Raw genomic sequence first — 21,959 nt, 5'->3', positions numbered from 1 at the left:
CCTCTTGGGGATGCCTGTTGAAATAACCACTCTTGCCAATTCCTCTGAAAAGCACTATTTGAAGATATAAAACCAGCATGTATGACATGAGAACTACAATTAGCAAAATATCAGGGTCTGGCAAAAAAGCAAGCACAGCATGTAGGAAGTGTAATATCTAGCAGTGGAAAACAATTCAGATTAGGGGAAGTCTTGGATTCATTCCTAATTTCATTGAGGGTTAAACCTGATTTTAAAAATCTGTTTTGTAGGAAATCTCCAAGAACATGAAAGCAAGAGCAACAAGAAACTGTTAGGGCATTTGCTGTCAACTCTGACTGCATTTGACAATCACCAGTGGGGGATTTTCGAAAATACCTATGTCTGGCCCCACCCCCAGAGAGAATGGTTTATTTGGGGACAGGGTTTAACTTTTTTTTGTCTGTCTGTTTGCTTGTTTTAAGCTCACTGGTAACACTAATGTACAACCAGGCCTGGAAACTGGTGAGACACTGTTGTGAAAATGCAGCATAAAGGAAGTACATAGACTTTCTATTCAAAAACCATGACCCAGATACTTTACTTGGTGCTATAAGTAGAGATAAAACTAAGACCTAATGCACTTAAGGAGATCACAGTCTAGAGAGGGCAAAATAGAGAAGGGAAAAGAGAGAGTGAAAAAGTGTATGCTTTACTGTTTGCTTGGGTTCTCCTTTCATTATGAGAATAAATTTGTGAAACCCCTTGATATTTCCATGGTATAGAGTTACATGATAGAGAGCCCCTGCTTTCTTCAATATCCCTTCGCCTGTCTCTGCCTATTAAACTTCTCAGGCTGAGAGATAGCAGCCTCCTGAGGGAAGAGGGGGGAACTCTAGGGCTTGAGTGAATTAAAATTTAGCTGGAAAAACCCAGGGGAATGTTCTGTACAAGGCAATTCCAGGAATGGCAGGGAATGAATGACATGCCTCTTTTTATAGCTACAGCCTTGATGATTCTAGACAATGATGCCCTGTGTATGAAATGAGGTTAGTAACTAAAAGGCTACCTCCCCACACCCATTGCATGGGGCATTTGTGAAACCAGAAAAACACCGCATGGCAGACAGCTTTTCCTCACCTTTTTGCTCTGTGAGATTCTTGAGTCTACTCTTTACATGTAGAGACAGAGAGTAATTACCCTCAGTCACTGTATTAGTTTCTGAGGGCTGCCACAAGAAATTACTATGAAATTCGTAGCTTAAAACAACAGAAATTTATTTGCTTACAGTTTCGGAGACTAGAAGTCTGAAATCCAGCAGAGCCGCCACACTCCTTCTGGGCACTCTAGAGGAAGATCTTTTCCTTGCTTCTTCCAGCTTCTGGTGGGGGCCCCAGCATTCCTGGGCTTGTGGCCCCATCACTTCAATCTCTGCCTTTCTTCACATCACTGTCTCTTCTTTGTCTGTCTGCTCTGTATGTCACTTATAAAGATACTTATCACTGGATTTAGGGCCCACCTGGATAATTCAGGATCTCAAAATACTTAATTTAAGTATATCTGCAAAGACCTTTTACCAAATAAGGTAACATTCAGCTGTTCTGGGGATTCATATGTGAACATAATCTTGTTAGGGGCCACCATTTAGCTCACTATAGTCACCAAACATCTGTCAAGAAAAAGTCACTTAATGTGACAGTTGGGAGGGGCAATGAACTTTAACAGACATCACACTAAGGAGACATATAGATGGCAAGTAAGCATAGGAAATGACGCTCCACATTGTATGTCATCAGGGAAATGCAAATTGAACCAATGAGATACCACTACAAACCAATTCAAATGGCCAGAAATCAGAACACTGACAACACCAATGCTGGCAAGAGTGTGGAATAACACAAACTATCATTTATTTCTGGTTGGAAAGCAAAACGGTACAGCCACTTAGAAGGCAGTTTAGCGGTTTCTTCCAAAACAAAACATACCTAACCATACGACACAGCCACTGCACTCCTTGGTATTTACCCAAAGGAACTGAACACTTATGTTCACACAAAAACATGGATGCTTATAGCAACTTTATTCATAATTGCCAAGACTTGGAAGCAACCAAGATGTCCTTCAGTAGGTGAATGGATAAATAAGCTTTAGTCCATCCAGACAATGGAATATTATTCAGTGCTAAAAAAAAAATAAACTGTCATGCCATGAAAAGATATGGAGGAATCTTAAATGCATATTATTAAGTGAAAGAAATCAATGCAAAAAAGGCTACATACTGTATGATTTCAACTATTTGACATTTGGGAAAAGGGAAAACTATGGAGACAGTAAAAAAAAAAAAAAAAAAAAAAAATCAGTGGTCGCCAGGGAAGGGAAGGATGAATTGGTGGAGCACAGAGGATTTTTAGGGCAGTGAAACTACTCTGTATCATACTTTCGTGGTGGATACATGTCATTACATTTGTCCAAATCCATAGAATGTACAATACCAAGAGTGAACCTTAAAGTGAACTACGGGCTTTGGGTGATTATGTGTCAATGTAGGCTCATCGATTATAAAACAAGTACCAGTCTGGTGGGGGATATTGATAATGGGGAAGGCTATGCGTGGGAGCAGGAGGTATATGGGAAACTTCCGTACCTTTCTCTCAATTTTGCTGGGAACCTAAAACTTCTCTAAAAAATAGTCTGTTAAATACTATGACCAAAGAAAGGACATGATAGTGAATGGGTGAGTAAGGGTGGATGGGGATGAGAGGGAAGGCACTTACCTGGCTATTTTCCCTTGTTTAGTCAATATTTCTTCTTTTTTTTTAATTGACTGCATTGAGTCTTTGTTGCTGCGCACGAGCTTTCTGTAGTTGCGGAGAGCGGGGCTACTCTTCATTTCCTTGCGAAGGCTTCTTATTGTGGTGGCTTCTCTTGTTGCAGAGCACGGGCTCTAGGCACGCGGGCTTCAGTAGTTGTGGCTCACAGGCTTAGTTGCTCCGCGGCATGTGGGATCTTCCCCTACCAGGGATAGAACCCGTGTCCCCTGCATTGGCAGGCAGATTCTTAACCGCTGCACCACCAGGGAAGTCCGAGTTAGTATTCCTGTGTTAACTATACATGTGACAGGCAATGAAAGCATTTCCTCCTGTTCTTTACCAGCTTTCTGAAGCCTCTCCCAGTCTGTTGCATTGTACTGTGGGCCAGATGTAGGGAAAGAGCTGCACAGCCCAGGCTCTTGTATCGCTCACTCTCCTCATGCCACGGCATCCTTGCCAGCCTCTGTGCTCTAACAGTTGTCCTGTCTCATGGAGACCTAAAAATTCTCACAGCCATGTTTCTCATGAAAATTCTTTCCCCACAGAGTTGCCAAAACCAAATCGAAATAGCCAATACAACCAAAAGAGCTGCATTTGATAATTTCCTCTACACACACACACACACACACACACACACACACACACACACACACACTTTTGCTTGGCCTAGCAACACAATGGGAATGTAAACACGTTGTTAATGCAGTCACTCTCAGTTGGCTTCCCAGATGGCTTAAGTTCAATAGATTTTTCCCCCTGATTTCCTCAGCTTCTCCTAGCAAGTGCTAAACAGCCATTATGCCTTTTCCTGCACATTGAGATTCATCTGCAGCTACTAAACTGCCTCCAAAGTGTTTCAATTTTGCATGAGTGCTAAGCTGGGGACTGGGAGACATTACCCTGTGCTGAAGGCCCAGATCATTAGAAAGAGCATGTAAATCCTCTGAACCAGAAATAAAAAGTGTAGAGATTTCCTTTGTGAAGTCCCAACTGCAGCTTTATGTAAAACATGAACCTTTGGCAAGATTTTATGTGTTTCTTTTTACCTTCTCAATTTTAATTTTGCCTTTTTTTTTGTTTACTTTGGCATATGTGTTCTAATTTTTTTTTAAGCACAGATTTATTTCATAATCAGGAACATACAAAATAATAGCCATGCGCTGTCATTATTTCTCTTCTTAGGACACCAGAGCCCTCTTCACTTTTAACAGGGATGGAACTTCAAAGTATTACTAAGGGATCACCCACATGATAGATTTTTTAAAACAAACCTGAAACCAGCTTTGGGGGGATGGGTTAAGATTTATGAGATACGTGTAAGGGACATAAATCTATATTATTTAAGTATAGATATAGGAAGTATACAGATACTGGATTATGGAGAGAGGTTGGGGTAGATTCAACAGGGGATTGTGAAAATTATTAATGAGGAAGTTGTGTTCTCATTTTTCAATAGATATATCCCTGTACATTATTACCTGGAAGTCTTATTTGTGTTTTTCAAGGTGAACATATTTTTATCTATACTTGATCTGTTTCCATCTCTGCTGTCCTCCCAGTCTGCTTGTCAGACTGTCTTGCTGCAAATTAGAAGCATGCATGTGGTCAGCTGGAGCAGTGCCTACCAGAGGGCGGACACAGTAGGATTGGAATTCGGAATTCCTGCAGTTCTGCCTGCTGTGGGGCTGGGCCCGTGCCCTAAGCCCACAGAGTTGTGACAGAAGCACTTATGGTGGAAAGGTTGACTCTCCATCCTCATTTGGTATTTCCTTTGCAGGAGAATTTTGTGAGCAGTTATGAGAGCATTTTACTTTTTTGTCTATAGTATATCCATTCAAGAGTAATAAACCAGGTTCCTCTTACATAATTGCTCTGTAATTATTCCTCTTTTTCCGTGTATGTATGTAATAACTCAGGCTGTCTGTTTTTTGAGATTCTGAGAGTAAAAATATACATTTATGATGAGATACAGCAGTTCACTATTTATCTCTAAACGCATTTCCAAGGACATTTATTAATCACAGATTTATTCAACACTGCATATGCAAGTGAGATCTGACAGAAATGTAACTTAATGGGCTTATAATAGGGTATGAAGTAAATGCATTCCAGCTTGGAAGTAAAAAGAAAATACTAGATGAATGGTATGCATATAAATATACATAGTGATGTTAGATGTGTGTTTACAGCTTACATAACATACCCACTTTATGCTGAAACCCAGTATTGTTTGTCAGCATGTTGTATGTATCCTTCAGACTGAATAATCCTATCCATTAATTTCATTTTACTAAAAACATGGCTAATCATGAAAATGTCATCTTTATTAGTGTATCATCACAAAATATTATTTATTGTGATTCCACACCTCATGACACTGAACTGCACATATTAAATAGGAAGCTTTCCTGTTTTCCCATAGAGATTGTTTATCCGCTAGGGTATCTATCCTTTGAAGGGAATACATTTACAAAAGAAAGGAAGAGAACAAAACTTTGCCTGAAGATATGAACAGATCCATGACTGAAGCTGTTTGTTCAGTTGGCAGTATTATACAGTTACATAAATATCTCAGGGAATCCGAGCTGGTGGTGGGAAACGATCATTTTTCCTTCTTTCTTTTCCTTTGTGGTGCTAGTGCCAAATGGACATGAAGACAAGTTACACACGACATTCAGAATCAGGCATCATTCTTACATTATTTCAAATGTTAGTTTTCCTATCTCTTGTGAAAACATCAAAATAAGATGTTTGATGGTAAAGAAAATTATAATAGTAACTAAACATTTAACCTAGATTTTCACATCAATTTCCTCAACATTTATTTTAGAAATAGTATTTTGAAAAACTGCAAGCGTACCATTTGAAAATATTTTGTTACATAATAAGCAAATCATACTGTTTTATTGCATTTTGGGTATAATATTAAAATCATGCATTCAGATATTTGAAAACTCAAAATTAATAGAAATTCTTCTTTGTGTATCTAACAAGATGTTGCCAAATTTTTTTTAATTTAATAATTTGGAGCTAAGCACTGAATCATGGTTTAAAAAAAACAACAAAGTATTGTGAAATTTATATTCTCTTCGTTTATCCAAGTCATATGAAAACCCACTGTGTGTCAAGTGTATTATAGTCAGTATCATTTAAGTCTGTATTATGCTAAGCTACAGAAACAATTAGACCCTTCCAAGGATAGGATGGCTCAAATATGATAGAATGGCTTACCTAATAGTCCCAGAAACGTACCCTTGAATGTAGGGCAGCACTGTTCTCTTCCGTCAGGCATGGACCCAGACTCCTTCCCTCTTGTGGCTCTGCCATTCTCTCAGGCTTCTTCTTCTTCTGCATCCAGCCAGCAGAAAGGGAAAGACAGCAAGGAGAACACTCACCAGCTTCTTCAACAGCTTGGCCAAGAAGATGTCCATGTTCCTTCCACTCACATTATATTGACCAGAACTTCTAAAAGGAAGCTAAAAAATATGGTCCAGTTGTTTTTCTGGGAAGATGTAAGGAGCTGTCAGTCTTTGCCACAGTCTGTCTATAAAAGTACTTTCCTTTAGAGATTTCTTTTGATCTAGTAACAGTCTGGTGAAGTATTCTGGGAAAGGACTATCTCTTTTTTATCAATTTAAATTTTAAGAAAATGAGAAATTTAACGATCTGCCCAAAATTAGGCATGATGCTAGCCAAGAAAGGACTAAAAATTGGGTTTTCTTCCTTTTGGTCTAGTATTCTATCTTTTCTACATTTAGCTCTTTCTGTCAGTAAAGACTTTCATACCACAGAAAACAATGATCCAAATTTCATTTGATTTGATAACTATAGGTATTTCAGTATCATTGTGATTTCTTAAAAATGTAATTCCTTGTTTTTCCTGTTGAAGTAGCTTTATCGATTATATTGTAGAAGGACATCTAATACTCATGTCCTAGTCCCTCCTTCCTGGGCACACAGGAATACTACAAGTCCTTCATCCTTGCCATGCAGCTTGGCCTAGCGATTACTTCTAGCCCATGGGCTATGAGTGAGCTATGTTGAACTTCCAAGCCAAGCCTTTTAAGAGCAAGTGTGAGCTCTCTGTGCTCTCTCTTCTCCTTGCTTAGGGACCCTGGTAGCCATAGTTGAGAAGATGTAGGTTGAAGATAGATGCAGCCTGGATTACCAAGAAAGTTCATATAAAATAGCTGCCCTGAAGACTTTTGTGATGGAAAAATAGACTTTCATTTTGTAAAGCCTCTGAAATGAGGGGCATTGTTTAGTACACAGCGTGGCATCAACTATTTTAGCTTCTGAAATCACATTAGTTAGGCTAGTTAGTCTCGTATTAAGGGCTTACTCTGCTAAGAGTTTTACATGTATCACCTCATTTAATCCTTAAAATAACCTACTGAGTTAGGAATTTTAATTCCCATTTTCTTGATGAGGAAAGTGTTATTTAGTGAGGTAGAGGAATTTTCCCAAGGTCATACATCTAGTCATTGGAGGAACTAGAATTTGATCCAAGTCCTCCTCCAAAGATCATACTCTCAATTAAGTTAATTGCCAGAATTAATTAAATGTAAGGTTTTACTGGCATATGTGTAGCAGTATTGTCTTCTGGAATTCTACCTAAAGCCTTAGGTTTACAAAAAACTAAGTATATGTAACTTAGAATCAGTAGAAGTTCAAAGAGACATTCTCTGTATTTAAAAAAAAAAAGGGAAAAGCTTAAGTGTGTTATACTTATTTGCATTATTTTATTGTCATCTTTCCCTTTGGAATAATAAAAGATTGAGGTAAGCATCTCAGAATACATGGAAATATTTTGGAAATATCAGAACAAATAGTTATTTCTCAGTCTCTCTATAAAGTTAAATTGAAAATTGATGTTTCCGCAGGAGTTCAGTACATACTCCTGGCTTGAAAATATGAAATGCTAATATTTTTCTTCTCTACTTAGAATTTCACAAGTTAAATTTTTTTCCTTCTTGTAAATTGAGTCATTCTCGCATACTAGAATTCTTTTTTAAAAGGATAAGAAAAAAGGATCTTCTCATTGGTTCTTGATCTGTGTTTACTCAGCTATTCCTGGAGGCTCAACAATTTTGGAGGCTCTAAAAAGCATTACAATAACTCCTCTTTTTGTTCCCCGTTCTTAGTGTGAATACCAAGCATGTTCAAAATTTAAATCAAAGCTGTATTTGATTATTTCTTTCTGGCTAAGATAGGAGGTACAACTGCCGTCATGACTGAAAGTTCCTTTCCTCTAAAATGTAAGGGGACACAAACACATATCTTTTAGATAAGTATAGCATAGTATCCTGGGGGGAAATTCTTTCGTTAATTCAACACATATTTATTGTATGCCTACAGTATGTATCAGGTATTATTCTAGGCCACAGCAACGTCAGGTAACATACAAAAAATTCTACCTTGATGAAGCTCATATCCTAGTTGGAAAGTGAAGAAAGACTCTAGAAGATGTGATTGTGGTCATCAATTTTAAATCTTCTCTAAACGATGGATGTTTGCTTATCCTGTCCCAAATTAGTCAGAATTGGCCTAGTTATTTCCACTCAGTTGCTTAGTGTCCCTGCCTCACCTGTGTTCTCGAATAAGGATGTAAGAAATTCCTAATGGGTGAGCTGTACAAGCTTCTTGGTTACTGATATCAGGAGACTCTTCACTCATCCCATCAAGGTAGCTCCACTCTATCTGTGCTTGAATACAGTGGGGAGCTTGAGGGTGAGTAAAGTCCTGGGTGACTCGGCTGAAGGACAGGAAACTTAAGGGCAAATCACTAGAACCTATTCCTGCTGTTCAAATTCCATTTCTAAATATCGTAGCCACCTCTGTATTGCCCTGGATGGTTCACATCCCTACCCAGACTGAACTCGCAGCTCTGTTGAAAATTTCCCAAGCCAGCCACATCTTTCTCATCTGGGTATGTGACTAATACAATTTACAATACAATCAGGGTGTTCTTCCCCTCCCTTAAGACTATGTTAGTACCCCAATGGTAATTTTGTTAATAGAATATAGTTTTATTCTCAGTTATTATTTTATAGGATATGTAAAAGGAATTTTATGGATTTCAAAACTTCTGTAGCTGTTATTCCATTTCTTTTCTCGCAACCCAACGAAACGAACAGATTCTTAACTTCATTTGAAAAGTTGGGAAACCAAGGCTTGATGAATTTAAGACTTTCCAAAAGTCAGATAGTAAATACAGAGCAGGAATTTATTCTTTTATCTAAATAAATCTCTAGATTGATGTGTATTAGATCAGTATTTGTCTAGTCCCTCAATTGTAATAATAATTGTCTGGATGAGTTGAATTAAAAAAAAAAGATCATTTATAGTTTGTTTTTAAAGTTTTTTAAAGAATATGAAATGTAGGGTGGGGGGGAGTTGAGGGAGGGAGGGAATATGGGGATATGTGTATAAAAACGGATGATTGAACTTGGTGTACCCCCCAAAAAAATAATAAATAAAAAAAAATGGGAGAGAAAAAAAAAGAATATGAAATGTATTGCTTTTAAGATAAACAAGTACCTGTTCCCAATATCCGACATGGGAACTGTTATAAGTGGTAGTCACTCTAGAGGTGACAGCTCTTAATGCTTGTATCTAGATCATTTGGGATAAGAAAAAAACGAAAGCCTGACAGTATGAGTAATTATTATTCTGAATGTATGTACCTGATTTCTATTGTTAGACTGTTCTCAGAGGGTCACCAAGAATATTGCTCTTAACACTTACGATTAATGACAATATAAAGATCATACACCTGAAAACAAATTTTGTAATGATAATTAAAATTAAAATTATTAAAGTTCAATTTAAGTAAATCAGATTAGTTTTGCTTACTAGTAAAGTCATATTAATCTTCCTAAAGCATATGTCATTTTTAATATATACAATGGAATATTACTCAGCTATAAAAAGGGATGAGATGGAGCTATATGTAATGAGGTGGGTAGAACTACAGTCTGTCATACAGAATGAAGTAAGTCAGAAAGAGAAAGACAAATATTGTATGCTAACTCACATATACGGAATCTAAAAATGGTACTGATGAACTCAGTGACAAGAATAGGGAAGCAGATACAGAGAGTGGACTGGAGAACTCGAGGTTTGGGAGGGGGCGGGGGGTGAAGGGGAAGCTGAGACGAAGTGAGAGAGTAGCACAGACATATATATACTACCAACTGTAAAATAGATAGTCAGTGGGAAGTTGTTGTATAACAAAGGGAGTTCAACTCGAGGATGGAAGATGCCTTAGAGGACTGGGGCGGGGAGGGTGGGGGGGACTTGGGGGGGGGAGTCAAGGAAGGGAGGGAATATGGATATGGGAATACGGGTATAAAAACAGTTGATTGAACTTGGTGTACCCCCCCCCAAAAAAAAAACCTTAAAAAAAGAAAAAGAAAATATACAAGAGCACCAGCTGAAAAAGATGCACAGCAGTTGCAGAGATATAAAATTCTAAATAAATGTGCATCTAAGGGGAAACTGAGACGAAGCGAGAGAGTAGCACAGACATATATATACTACCAACTGTAAAATAGTCAGTGGGAAGTTGTTGTATAACAAAGGGAGTCCAACTCGAGGATGGAAGATGCCTTAGAGGACTGGGGCAGGGAGGGTGGGGGGGACTCGAGGGGGGGCATCAAGAAAGGGAGGGAATACGGGGATATGTGTATAAAAACAGTTGATTGAACCTGGTGTACCCCCAAAAAAATTTAAAAAAAATTAAAAAAAAAAAATCCAGAAAAAAAATAAATAAATAAAGCATATGTGATTTTAAAAAATGTCATTTCACCACTGTACAATTTTCACAGGCTCCCTTCTCCACAATATAATCTTCTATAGCTACCATACAAGGCTCTCCAGGAATCTCTCTTCTAATTCCATGGTCTTATTTCTTTACTTAATTCATGTAAACTACCCTGTACTGTGGTCTCCATGCTTTTTCATCTCTGACCTTTGGCTTTTTTCTGTTCTCTCCTCCTCAAGTGTCTTTGATTCCTCTCTAAATTTTTAAACCCAAACCATGCTTTAGCATCAAACTCAAATATTCCATTCTCCAGGTTTCCTCTGATCTCTCCTTCCAAAGCAGTTTCACTATAGCTTTCTTTGTGGGTTTTTCAGAATTTTCCAAACAATGGATTACTTTTATTCAATTAGATCAACATCTGGAGAATGCTAAACAAGACCGCATTGAAAGCCATGATGAAATGGGTTCTGTGTTGATGTTGACTGTAGGGTTCTATGGTTTAATAAATTTGGGGGGAATGGTGGCAGTCCAAATTAACCCCACTTCTTTCTTTATGGCAGAACTTCTGACCACCGCCTTAGTATACTAATGGGCACTCTGAGTTTCTAAGAGAAAGTTGTATTAAGCAGAAATCTCCAAACTTATTTGAGCAAAACACTTTTTTTAGACAGTTTGAAGAAGAGTGGTGTAATGAAAGGAATAGGAACATTGGATCCAGACAAATGTGGATCTAAATCCTGATTTCGGTAGTTATTGGATGTGTGAACAATTGTTTAAATTCCGACCTCCATGCCTTACCTGTATTATAGGTATGACAGTATTAATCCCAAGGATTATTATGCAGATTAACTGAGACCCATGGTAGATGCTCCGTAAACACTAGTTACCTTTACTGTTCTGAGTTTCAATTACATTTACCTGTAGCTGGGATTTTACACTACTTTGTATTATAGCTGTAACATATAAATCACTCATTCAACATACATTTACTAGACAGATATTTGTGCCAATTACTATAATGATGAATATACAATGCATATGACACAGTCCCTTTACTCAGTAAACTACTATTTTTATCTCTAGTATTAGGCAGTAAACTTCTGAAAGAAGGATCCATAGGCGTTTCATCTCTGTGCCCACCTTGGAAACTACTATGCATGAAACAGGTGCTCCAGAACAATCTCCACAATAGAATGTAACCCATAGGAGGATAGAGTCCTTATCTATCTTCTTTACCACTGTGTCATCAGCACATAGAAGAGCGTGTGGCACATAGTAGAGTCTCAATAAATACCTATTGAATGAATGACTGGACGAAAGTAGTAGTAAGGTCTATAATTCATAAGTCCACAGTTAACTAATCTCCAATAACACGTTATTCCCCACCCTATTGACAGGATTTTTTTTTTAATTTGTTAAAATTACTTCTATTGAAATTACTAATGAATTACATGAAATAGGGACAGAAAGAAATGCATGTAGTTAGGTTTAGATAATGATTAAGAATGATACTTTTAAAGAAAAATGTTGGCATATATATTCAAATATATATAATAAGTTTGATGTTTTAGGGGAAATATTTAGATGAGTAGTGTATTTGCTATCTCAATGGAATGTGCTCTGTGTTTTTCCAAATTAAACACATTGTCATGTTTTCACAGAATTGCTCCTTTATAGTCTAAAGAACATTGACATACGAGAAGAGGTTAGTTACAGAAAGCATTTTAATTCCCATTTTGGACTCAGAAAGGCTTCTTGGAACAGAGATTCAATAGTTTTTTTTTTGTTGTTGTTAAGAATTTTTATTGAGATATAATTGACATACAATAAACTGCATATATTTAAAGTATACAATTTCATTTTTTTTATTAGTGACATATATATGGCAATCCCATCTCCCAGTTCATCCCACCCCAACCCCCCCATCCCCTGCTTTCCCCACTTGGTGTATATATTTGTTCTCTACATCTGTGTCTCTATTTCTGCCTTGCAAACTGGTTGATCTGTACCATTTTTCTATATTCCACATATATGCATTAATATACTAAATTTGTTTTTCTCTTTCTGACTTACTTCACTCTGTATGACAGTCTCTAGGTCCATCCATGTCTCTACAGATGTCCCAATTTTGTTCCTTTTTACAGCTGAGTACTATTCCATTGTATGTATGTGCCACATCTTTATCCATTTATCTGTTGATGGACATTTAGATTGCTTCCATGACCTGGCTATTGTAAATAGTGCTGCAATGAACATTGGGGTGCATGTGTCTTTTTGAATTATGGTTTTCTCTGGGTATATGCCCAGTAGTGGGATTGCTGGGTCATATTCCATTTTTCATTTTTCAAGGAACATCCTGTTCTCCATAGCAGCTGTATCAATTTACATTCCCATCAACAATGCAAGAGGGTCCCCTCAATCGTTTTTTCATCACCAAAGTCAAGAATAGGAATTACATGATGGGCCGAAGCTGGTAGGATTAATTTCTGTTAACTCATTCATACAAGTCTATAAGTAAGAGAAAATATTTTGTATACCCACCACTCTAATTATCCTTCATACTTGCATCCCTGAGTCTGATGGTGGTTAGAAATTCAAATCAATAGTAGGACCAGGACTTCCCTGGTGGTCCAGCAGTAAAGAATATGCCTTGCAATGCAGGGGACGCGGGTTCCATCCCTGGTCAGGAGACAAAGATCCCACATGCCTCGGGGCAACTAACCCCATGTGCCACAACTACAGAGCTCACGCGCCTCAGCTAGAGAGCATGCGTGCCACAAACTGCAGAGCCCACGCGCTCTGGAACCTGCGTGCCACAGCTGCAGAGCCCATGCGCCCTGGAGCCTGCACGCCACAAATAGGAAAGAGAAAAAAAAACATAGCCACAACTAGAGAAAAGCCCGTGTGCCACAGTAAAAGATCCTGCATACCTCAGGGAAGATCCCACTTGATGCAGTGCAGCCAAAAAAATTAATTAATTAATAAAGTAAAGTAAAGTAAAATAAAAAATGTAGGCGCACTGGTTCTCCTGTAACATCTAAAGCCTGACACTTCATATGTATAAAATAGATGACTAATAAGAAAAAAAATCGAATTGTACACTTTAAATATATGCAGTGTATTGTATGCCAATTATATCTCAATAGAAGTCTTTTTAAAAGGAAAAAAAAATAAAAAATAAAACCTGACACTCCTACAAAGAAAAGGGAAAAAACAGTGTTAGCATTGTCAGGTGAGTATCATTTGTCACTCTTTTAATACCATCATGCAATTCAATTTTCAAGTCTCAGAGGGGAAGACTGCATTTACCTATGGTTGTCGTATAACCTTCTAGAAGCATTAGACGTCTCCCCACTACAGATACATAATCCAATAAATATTTTTTTCTCAGCTCTAGAGAAAACAAAAATGTAACAAAACAAAACACAGATCCCCATTGGACACAGAATGCCACACAGAACCAAGTGACTAGAAACTATCACATAAAAGGGAATCAAGTCAACGGCCTAGGTATGAAATGCTTTCAAGCAAATCTCTCAAACCACTCAGTCCCAGCCATGTTATTCCTTAACTTTTAGATAAATTCCTTTTGATCACAAAGATAGTAAATGTAACTTTAGCAAAATTATACTCATAATAAGGTTAATATACCAGTAAGCTGCAATTCCCAATTACACGAAGTAATTTTCGTTAATTAGATGGCCTATTTATATAGTAAATGTTTTATTGAAAATTCAAGGAAAGATTGTCAAATGACTTCATGTAACATAAAACAATGTCTTAAATATAAAGTTCTACCTTTTGAGTTATGTTTTGATTATTTTAGTAAGAGTTATGTTACTAAAATAATTATCATTTTTTTTATGGTATGACATCCTTGTAAACAATGATAGCATTTTGTGTGGTTAAGTTTATATTAAGACATCTTGAGGTGATATGTTTCACATTTTAGATATTAGTGAAAACTAATACGGTTAAGCTCCAGAAAAAAAGCTTAAAAGAGAAGAAAAAGAGACCACGCTAATTCAATAAAATTGTAATATATTCCAGAACATCCTTACCTGCAGCTTTGTACGTTTCCCACCAATCCGTGTCCTAACTCTGAATGTACTATAATGAGATTTGGTAGAGTCACCTCCACAGCTCTTCTCCCAATAGGGAGAATGATGCAAGAAATAGAATTGCCAGGTCTGCACAACATGGTGTCTCAAAACTTTCCTTTGCGTATGAAAGATAAAGTAATTGCGAGGAATGAGAAATGCAACTCAGCCACACAAAACACCTAAATCCAACATGAGGTGAGGATGCTTTTTAGTGAAACATACCTGGGGTATTAGAAGGTGCAGATTTGAGGAGCGCATTTAAAAAATCTTTTAAGGTGATGTATGATTTTTGAGTATCACCTAAAAACATGGTAAATGAAGAGCACAAACTTGGGTGTGATATTTGGTCCATCTTTACATTTCTCGAACTTAATTTTTGACATTAGTGGACTTTTAATATTTGTTGACAGTACTGCAGGATTACATTTCTGGGGAATAAAAATGGATTTTTTAAAAAAGGGAATGTTAATTAATTAAGTAAGTAATTTTTTTTGACTGCATCGTCTTAGTTGCGGCACTCAGGATCTTCATTGAGGCATGTGGGATCTTTCATTGCAGCGCAGGCTCTTCATTGTGGTGTATGGGCTTCTCTCTAGTTGTGGTGTGCTGGGTTTTCTCTTCTCTAGTTGTGGCGTGCAGGCTCCAGAGCCCATGGGCTCTGTAGTTTGCGGCATGCAGGCTCTCTAGTTGAGGTGCATGAGTTCAGCAGTTGTTCCTCGCACGTGGGCTTAGTTGCCCCAGGGCATGTGGAATCTTAGTCCCCTGACCAGGGGTCAAACCTACGTCCCCTACGTTAGAAGGTGGATTCTTTACCACTGGACCACCAGGAAAGTCCCAGAATGCGGATATTGTTTTAAATAATTATACAACAGGATTAATCATGGATTTTTAATCACATTGTAATAATCTCTAGAAAAACACTATTTGTGGTGCTTGACCACTGTTATGAAATTGAAATTATGCTAAAGATAAGCAATAAATGTCAATTACCAGATTTTATTGCCATATTCATGTAGAGCCTCACAAAGATCAAATCAGAGGGTTGCATTTGCATCTGAATTTCTAAAATAATTTGAAACTGTCTATTAACAATTAAAAGGAGTTTCATTATTACATATTCATACTCATTATAAGACTTCTTGGTATAGTATGCTAATTACTTTCCTGCACTCTGACTCCCAAACCACAGTGACTCCTATTATAAAAGCAAATCACTGCAAACTTCAAACAGCATGCATCCTTGAGATGCCACTATTAAAGGAAGAACAGTGATGGGAAATCTTTGATGTTATCAGACAGGATGGAAAATACACATTTGTATTTGAGTAAATCCTGTAGGCCGAAGCATTTCCCCCCACCCTTAAATAACCTGAAACCAATTTCGAGTTCCCAAATGCTCTTCAAAGCAACCTGCCTTGGAAGTAATGCTGATGGTATTTCAAATTTCAAGGCAGCTTGCTTATTCCATTTCAAGACTTCAAGCAAATTTGAAATTTCACTTTCAAAGAGAAAGGATATTACCTACTTTTAGCCAAACCACTAGCCTCTGGTTTGGTGAACAAAATGTCATAGGTAATGAACCTACCTATGGTAATGAAAAGATGATATAGAACCAAGTAACTCAGAGTCTGAATAATGCAGCTAATTCTAGAGAATTCTAAAATGTAAGTGTTTAGATAACTTCATGCTTCAGTGTTTTCTTGTTCTGGTGTTGTTGACCAAATGTTGGAATGTAAACTTTGGGCATGTGGCAGGACCAGTGTACACAACTTAATTAATCCATCTTCACTTCAATGGGGCATCTGTGAAGCTGAAGACAAAAATCGGTGTATGCTTGATGCCTGTGCCCATGGGGAGCCTGGGCCACACACTTCAGAACATTCATACTATGAATAATCCCTGTAGCGGGAGTGTTGGTCTGTGGCTTCTTAAAAGGATTTAGATTTGCGGTCAGTAGAAACATCCATGAACCTCTTTGGGCAAAAGGATATAGTGGCCCTCATGAAGTCCCCCCTCTCATTTAATTAGGTTTCCTGTAATTGCTTTAAGTAAAAGGGGGGGAATGAAACCTGAAGTCATCATCTTGGGACACAAAATATTTGTGTGCGGTTTTAATATCCTGAGCCCACTTCTTGCTGCTCTGCATTTTGGAAAGAGCCATTATAGTACTAAGGAAATACACACTGCAGGTTTATCAGCCCTTCGGTGACTGTAAATTTACTGCAACAACCTTTAGAGGAAGGGTTTCATTTCCAGTAACTGCCTTTCTGCATGAGCAGAGAAGGTATAAACAAGTAAAACAGGCAAAAGTATTAAACACAAAAGAGTGGAATAAAAAGAAAGGGGGCAGGTGAGGAGGGAAGGCTCTGTCCCATCTTTGCATGGATTTCTAGATATCAGAAAAATGAGAATAATCACAATGAGACAGGAAAATGAAAGGCCCAAGCAAGGACCAGAAAAGAGGAAGGGAAGTAGTGTTACTTGTTAATAAGTTGGTTTTTTACTGTGGAGATTTATTAGTTAGACATTGGCTAAAATAATATAGTAATCTTTTCATAAAAGAGTGAGGGATTAGGATATGCCAGTTACTTGAAAATTCTTTTTAAATTGATCACTATATAAACATAAAAGCATTACTAATTTCCAAAATTTTTACATAATATTAAATATACTTAATAAACTTTTGTAAATAGAGTTGCCCCATCAGGATCTTGCCCTGCCTTGGGCTTATAAAACCCACTTTCCTGGGGCTTCATTCCAATTCGGGGACTCTTGAGTGGACCTAAGAACTTAGCTGTTCCTGTGACTCAACTCCCATCAGTTTGTGATAGGAAGAACTGTTTATCCCCCAATGGGTCAGCATCTACTATTGTTGGGTGGTTGTTAGTTTCCCTGAGTGCTTTTACCCATATGAGCATGTCCTAGATTTTAGGGTAAGTACTGGAATATTCTTTTTAGGATCTCCAGATGACACCCCTTTGATGTCAATACTTAATACCAAGAAGTCATGATCTAACATTTTAAGAAATCATAAGTTTTAGGAACTAAACTCTATCTTGTACATATCATTATATCATATATATATCATATATCATATCTATATGTATATTTATATGTGTATATATTTTTAATTCTCATCTGATTATGTTATCTTCTTGTTTAAAACACTTGGCTGCCAGAAAGAAATCCCAAATCCTCAACGTGGTGTACAACAGTGGGTTCTCAAATTGTAGCAAGCATCAGAATTCTTGGAGGGCTTGTTAAAATATTGCTGAGCTGGACTCTCAGTTTTTCTTTTTCACTGAGTCTGGAGTGGGGCCCAGGAATCTCTATTTTCAGCAAGTTCCCACGTGATGTTGATAAAGCTGTTCTGTGGGCCATACTTTGAGAACTGCGGGTTTACAAGAATGTATATAAACTGGTCCCTTTCTTGTCTCTAGTTTCATCTGATGCTAGTATTCTCTACGTCCAGTGCTCAGTTGTCTTCTCCTGGGTTCTCCATCTCCTCCTTCGCCTTCCTGCTTCTTCCCATGTGTCCTGTCCCTCTCCCCACATGATTTAATCAACACAGCTCATGTTGGAGCCTTCATAACCAAGTTGGGTTCCCTTGTTATTTACTCTCATTGTCTCTATACTTCTCTGCAGCATTGAACACAATTGTAATTAAATAATCAATTGCACAATAATCTAGTTAATATGTGTGCTCCTCACAAAAATAAAAGTTGAGAGCAATGACTCTCTTACTCATAAGAGTTTCACAAGCACCTAGTGCAATATCTTCTACATAATTGATACTCAGTAGATATTTGGTCAATGAATGAATTAATGAATGAATAAACAGTACAAAGTAACACATTTAATTTTTCTTAGTGTGCTCATACCTGACCCAGAGCAAATTCTCCTACTCCCTAAAGGGTGCCCCTGCCAGTTCTATCAATAGACACTCCATGCTGGAAGTGTGTGCAAGAGAACTGGCAGTTGCCCACATATACTGTCCAGATAATCCTTCTTGCTGAGTGCAGAGAGGCATCTTGCAGGATGAATCTCTGAAACAGACTTTGGTATCACAGGATAAATACCCCTAAGATGATAATCCCAGATTCTTAGTTCAATTTTTGTTATATTTAGGATTACATAATACTGTGAAATAAATTCCAATCATTTTGAGCATTTTTAACTGGAAGCCACTTTATTTTTAACAGGATTTTGGTTATATTGTTATTATAGAGAAACATTTGGGCTTTCAAAATATTACTCATGAAAACCTTAAAGTCATACATTCTTTGGATAAAACAGCAGAGGTTTGTTAACTGAGGCTAGTATTCCTTTTAAGAAAAACAATGTGCCTTAATAATAAACAAAGCTGTTTAAAATGACTTCGTTTTAAAAAATCACCACAGGTTTGTAAAGTACTAGGTCATGTAATAATAAAAACTGATATGCATATTTGTGTATATAGATATATATACTGATGATTTATATACCTATGATTATAGTTTTAGGTCGTTCTCTCTGATTTCATGTAAAGAATTAGGTAGGCTTAGTCATTGTAAAGTTGTGTGCAGCATATGGGTATCTTACCCACAACCTATGTAATTAAGATAGAATCCTTAGAAGATGTTAAATTCAAGTTGATGTTTGAATACACAAAGGAAGATAACTTGCTGGAGGGTGAATATTAGGCTATGAGGAGAAAGGTGTAATTTTGTGGCATGATAGATCAGCTCCACTTTCATTTTCTGACAAATCTGGAAGATCTGAAATAGCAAATAAGAGAATGAAAAAGCTGTGGGTCAAGTAACTGGAGCCAGAGGAAAATCGGAGGAGATGAGAGGCAATACCTGGGATGTTGGTCTGTGGCATCAAGAAGGATCACTGTGGGGGAAATTTAGGTATGGTGCTTTGTATTTTCTTAGTTCAAGTTTTCTCCTGACTTAAATCTTCCTTTGCCTTCACAGGTCTCATCGTCCGGGAAGTGAGCATTGAGATTTCACGCCAGCAAGTGGAAGAACTCTTTGGGCCTGAAGATTATTGGTGCCAGTGTGTAGCCTGGAGCTCGGCAGGTACCACCAAGAGCCGGAAGGCCTACGTGCGCATCGCATGTGAGTCATTGTGCAGGGACGCTGTGGATTCCAGAAACTGATGGAAAGTGGGAAAATTTAGACCATAACTGCTCTAGTGTCAAAGAACCCTGGTTAAAAACTGCTCCCAGATTTCTGCATTTGAGCTACACTTTCCCTTTAAGTTACCAGAATATCATTTTATTTTTTGTTTCAAGGCAGTGTTATCTTCCTTTTAGGGATGTGAAAGAATTAGTGCTACTTTCAAAAGACTGAATTTTCCTTTTTAATCTGGTAGTAATTAGGCTATGGGAAAACCAAGTATATTCCTTTAATGACTTTATTCTGTCAATTTGTTAGGACAGTGTTAACTAGTTTTGCTGTTAGAAATAGAAATTACCCAGACAAGTTTTCTCTATTTATTTTAGAACTGTTCTAGTGCATCAAAATACACACTGTTTTCCAAACTGTGTTAATTTCTAGAGTGTTTGTGTTCAGGGAGAGGTTAAAAGGTGCCTCACAAAAAAGGGTTCCATAATCAATAATTGCGGGAAATACATTTTTTGGACAAAGTTAAAGAGGTTTCTTCATTGCAAAACTTTCCAGATTCTTTAATATGCTAATGTGTATATTATCTCCAAGGAGATGTAGCCTGCAGCTCTTTCTGCAAGCCCTTTTCTCAACTAGCACTGTTCATGCCTTGAGCAGCATGAATGCTGCTTTAATATGTCTTAAGGTTCCATATTGAGAAATTTTCTCAAGTATGAGACCACTGAAACCCATGTAAATTTTATTATCTGAATTCCTTTGCATGTCTATATTTTATTAAATTTCAATTTGCATTGATGTCGATGTCACTTACCTGTAATATGTCACTAAGTCCCAACAATTTTGACTCTGATGCTTCCCCCAGTTCTCTTCTCACCTCTTCCTTCCATCCTGCTTGATCTAGAACCCAACTGTTGCAAACACTTCCCAGTTAGTCTCCATGACTCAAGTTTTTTCCCTTTTCCAATCCTTTCTCCATATTACCACAAATGAAAGATTTCAGAAGATTCCTAAAACTCAGGTCTCACCTCAGCTCACCTCCATCTCTGATTAAATTTTGATAGTGGCTTGTGAGACAAAGTCAAAATTTCCTACAGTGGTATATATCATTGAATTAGTTTGCTAGGGCTGCCATAAAATTCTACCAACTGGTGGCCTAAACAGCAGAAACTTATTTTCTCACAGTTCTGGAAGCTGGAGTTCCAAGATCAAGGTGCTGGCAGTGTTGGCTTCTTCTGAAGCCTCTCTCCTTGGCCTGTAGATGGTTATCTTCTCCGTGTGTTCACAAAATCTTCCTTCTCTAACTATCCACATCCAGTTTCTCTTCTCATAAGGAGGCCAGTCAAATTGGATTAAGGCCACCCTAATGGTTTCATTTTAACCTAATCACCTCTTTAAGGTCCATATCTCCAAATAAAGTCACATTCTGAGGTACTAGGAGCTAGGACTTCAACATGTGAATTTGGGGGGGACACATTTCAGCCTATAACAACCATATTTCATTGTTTACATAAGGTAACCTAAGTTTCCAGCTCCAACAACAAAGAATGTCTCCAATCTAGTCACACTAGATTAGAAATACTTCCATTTCTTTGCTTGCCAGCTATTGTTCATACTGAAGGGCTTCACCTTTCTCTTACTTCCCTTCATTATTTGTAAAAATTCATTTATTCAACAAACATTCAATAAGCACTTACTTTGTTCTTGGGACAGTTGTAGGTGCTGGGTATGGAGCCAGAATCAAAGCATGTAATGATCCCTGCCCTCAGGAGGCTTGTGTCTTGTGAGCAAGGGCACACTCTAAATGCAACAAATAATCAGAGACAGAGCAGATGGTAAGTGCTATGAAGAGAGATAAGTGGGAAAAGCGGGTATGTTGTGCTGGGGAGGATGGTCAGGGGAGACCTCCAGAGGAAGTTGACAGTTGAAGAAACCTGAAGGAAGGGAGAGAGGAAGTCAGGCAGAGGGGGCAGCAGGTGGCGTAAGTACAAATGCCCTAAGGCAGGAATGTGCTGGTGGGTACTAAGAAGACCTAATTAACCAGAGTGGCTGGAAGAGAGTGAGTGAGAGGAATCTCCTGGATGAGCTGAGAAATGTAAGGACAGGAGGGCAGTGTGGAGATGGCCTAGACCCTGTGGGTGTAACATCTTTGGTTCTCAGTATGAAATGAGAATTTGGGGATGTTTTCCGCAGAGAGATTCATGACATGACTTCC

General features: G+C 37.8%; 1 protein-coding gene across 1 annotated transcript in view; it reads left to right on the top strand.

Moving 5' to 3' along the window:
• UNC5C (unc-5 netrin receptor C) overlaps positions 1 to 21,959 on the top strand; it is a 377,961-nt gene that overhangs the window by 211,197 nt on the left and 144,805 nt on the right. Inside the window, exon 3 of the mRNA XM_057727431.1 lies at positions 19,595 to 19,738. Within this exon, the coding sequence (XP_057583414.1) occupies positions 19,595 to 19,738 (144 nt within the window). The remainder of the gene's footprint in view (positions 1 to 19,594; positions 19,739 to 21,959) is intronic.

The sequence above is a fragment of the Hippopotamus amphibius genome, chromosome 3 (assembly GCF_030028045.1).
Source record: "Hippopotamus amphibius kiboko isolate mHipAmp2 chromosome 3, mHipAmp2.hap2, whole genome shotgun sequence".
In the NCBI taxonomy this organism is placed as follows: Eukaryota; Metazoa; Chordata; class Mammalia; order Artiodactyla; family Hippopotamidae; genus Hippopotamus; species Hippopotamus amphibius.
This window is presented reverse-complemented; position numbering and strand designations above follow the sequence as displayed.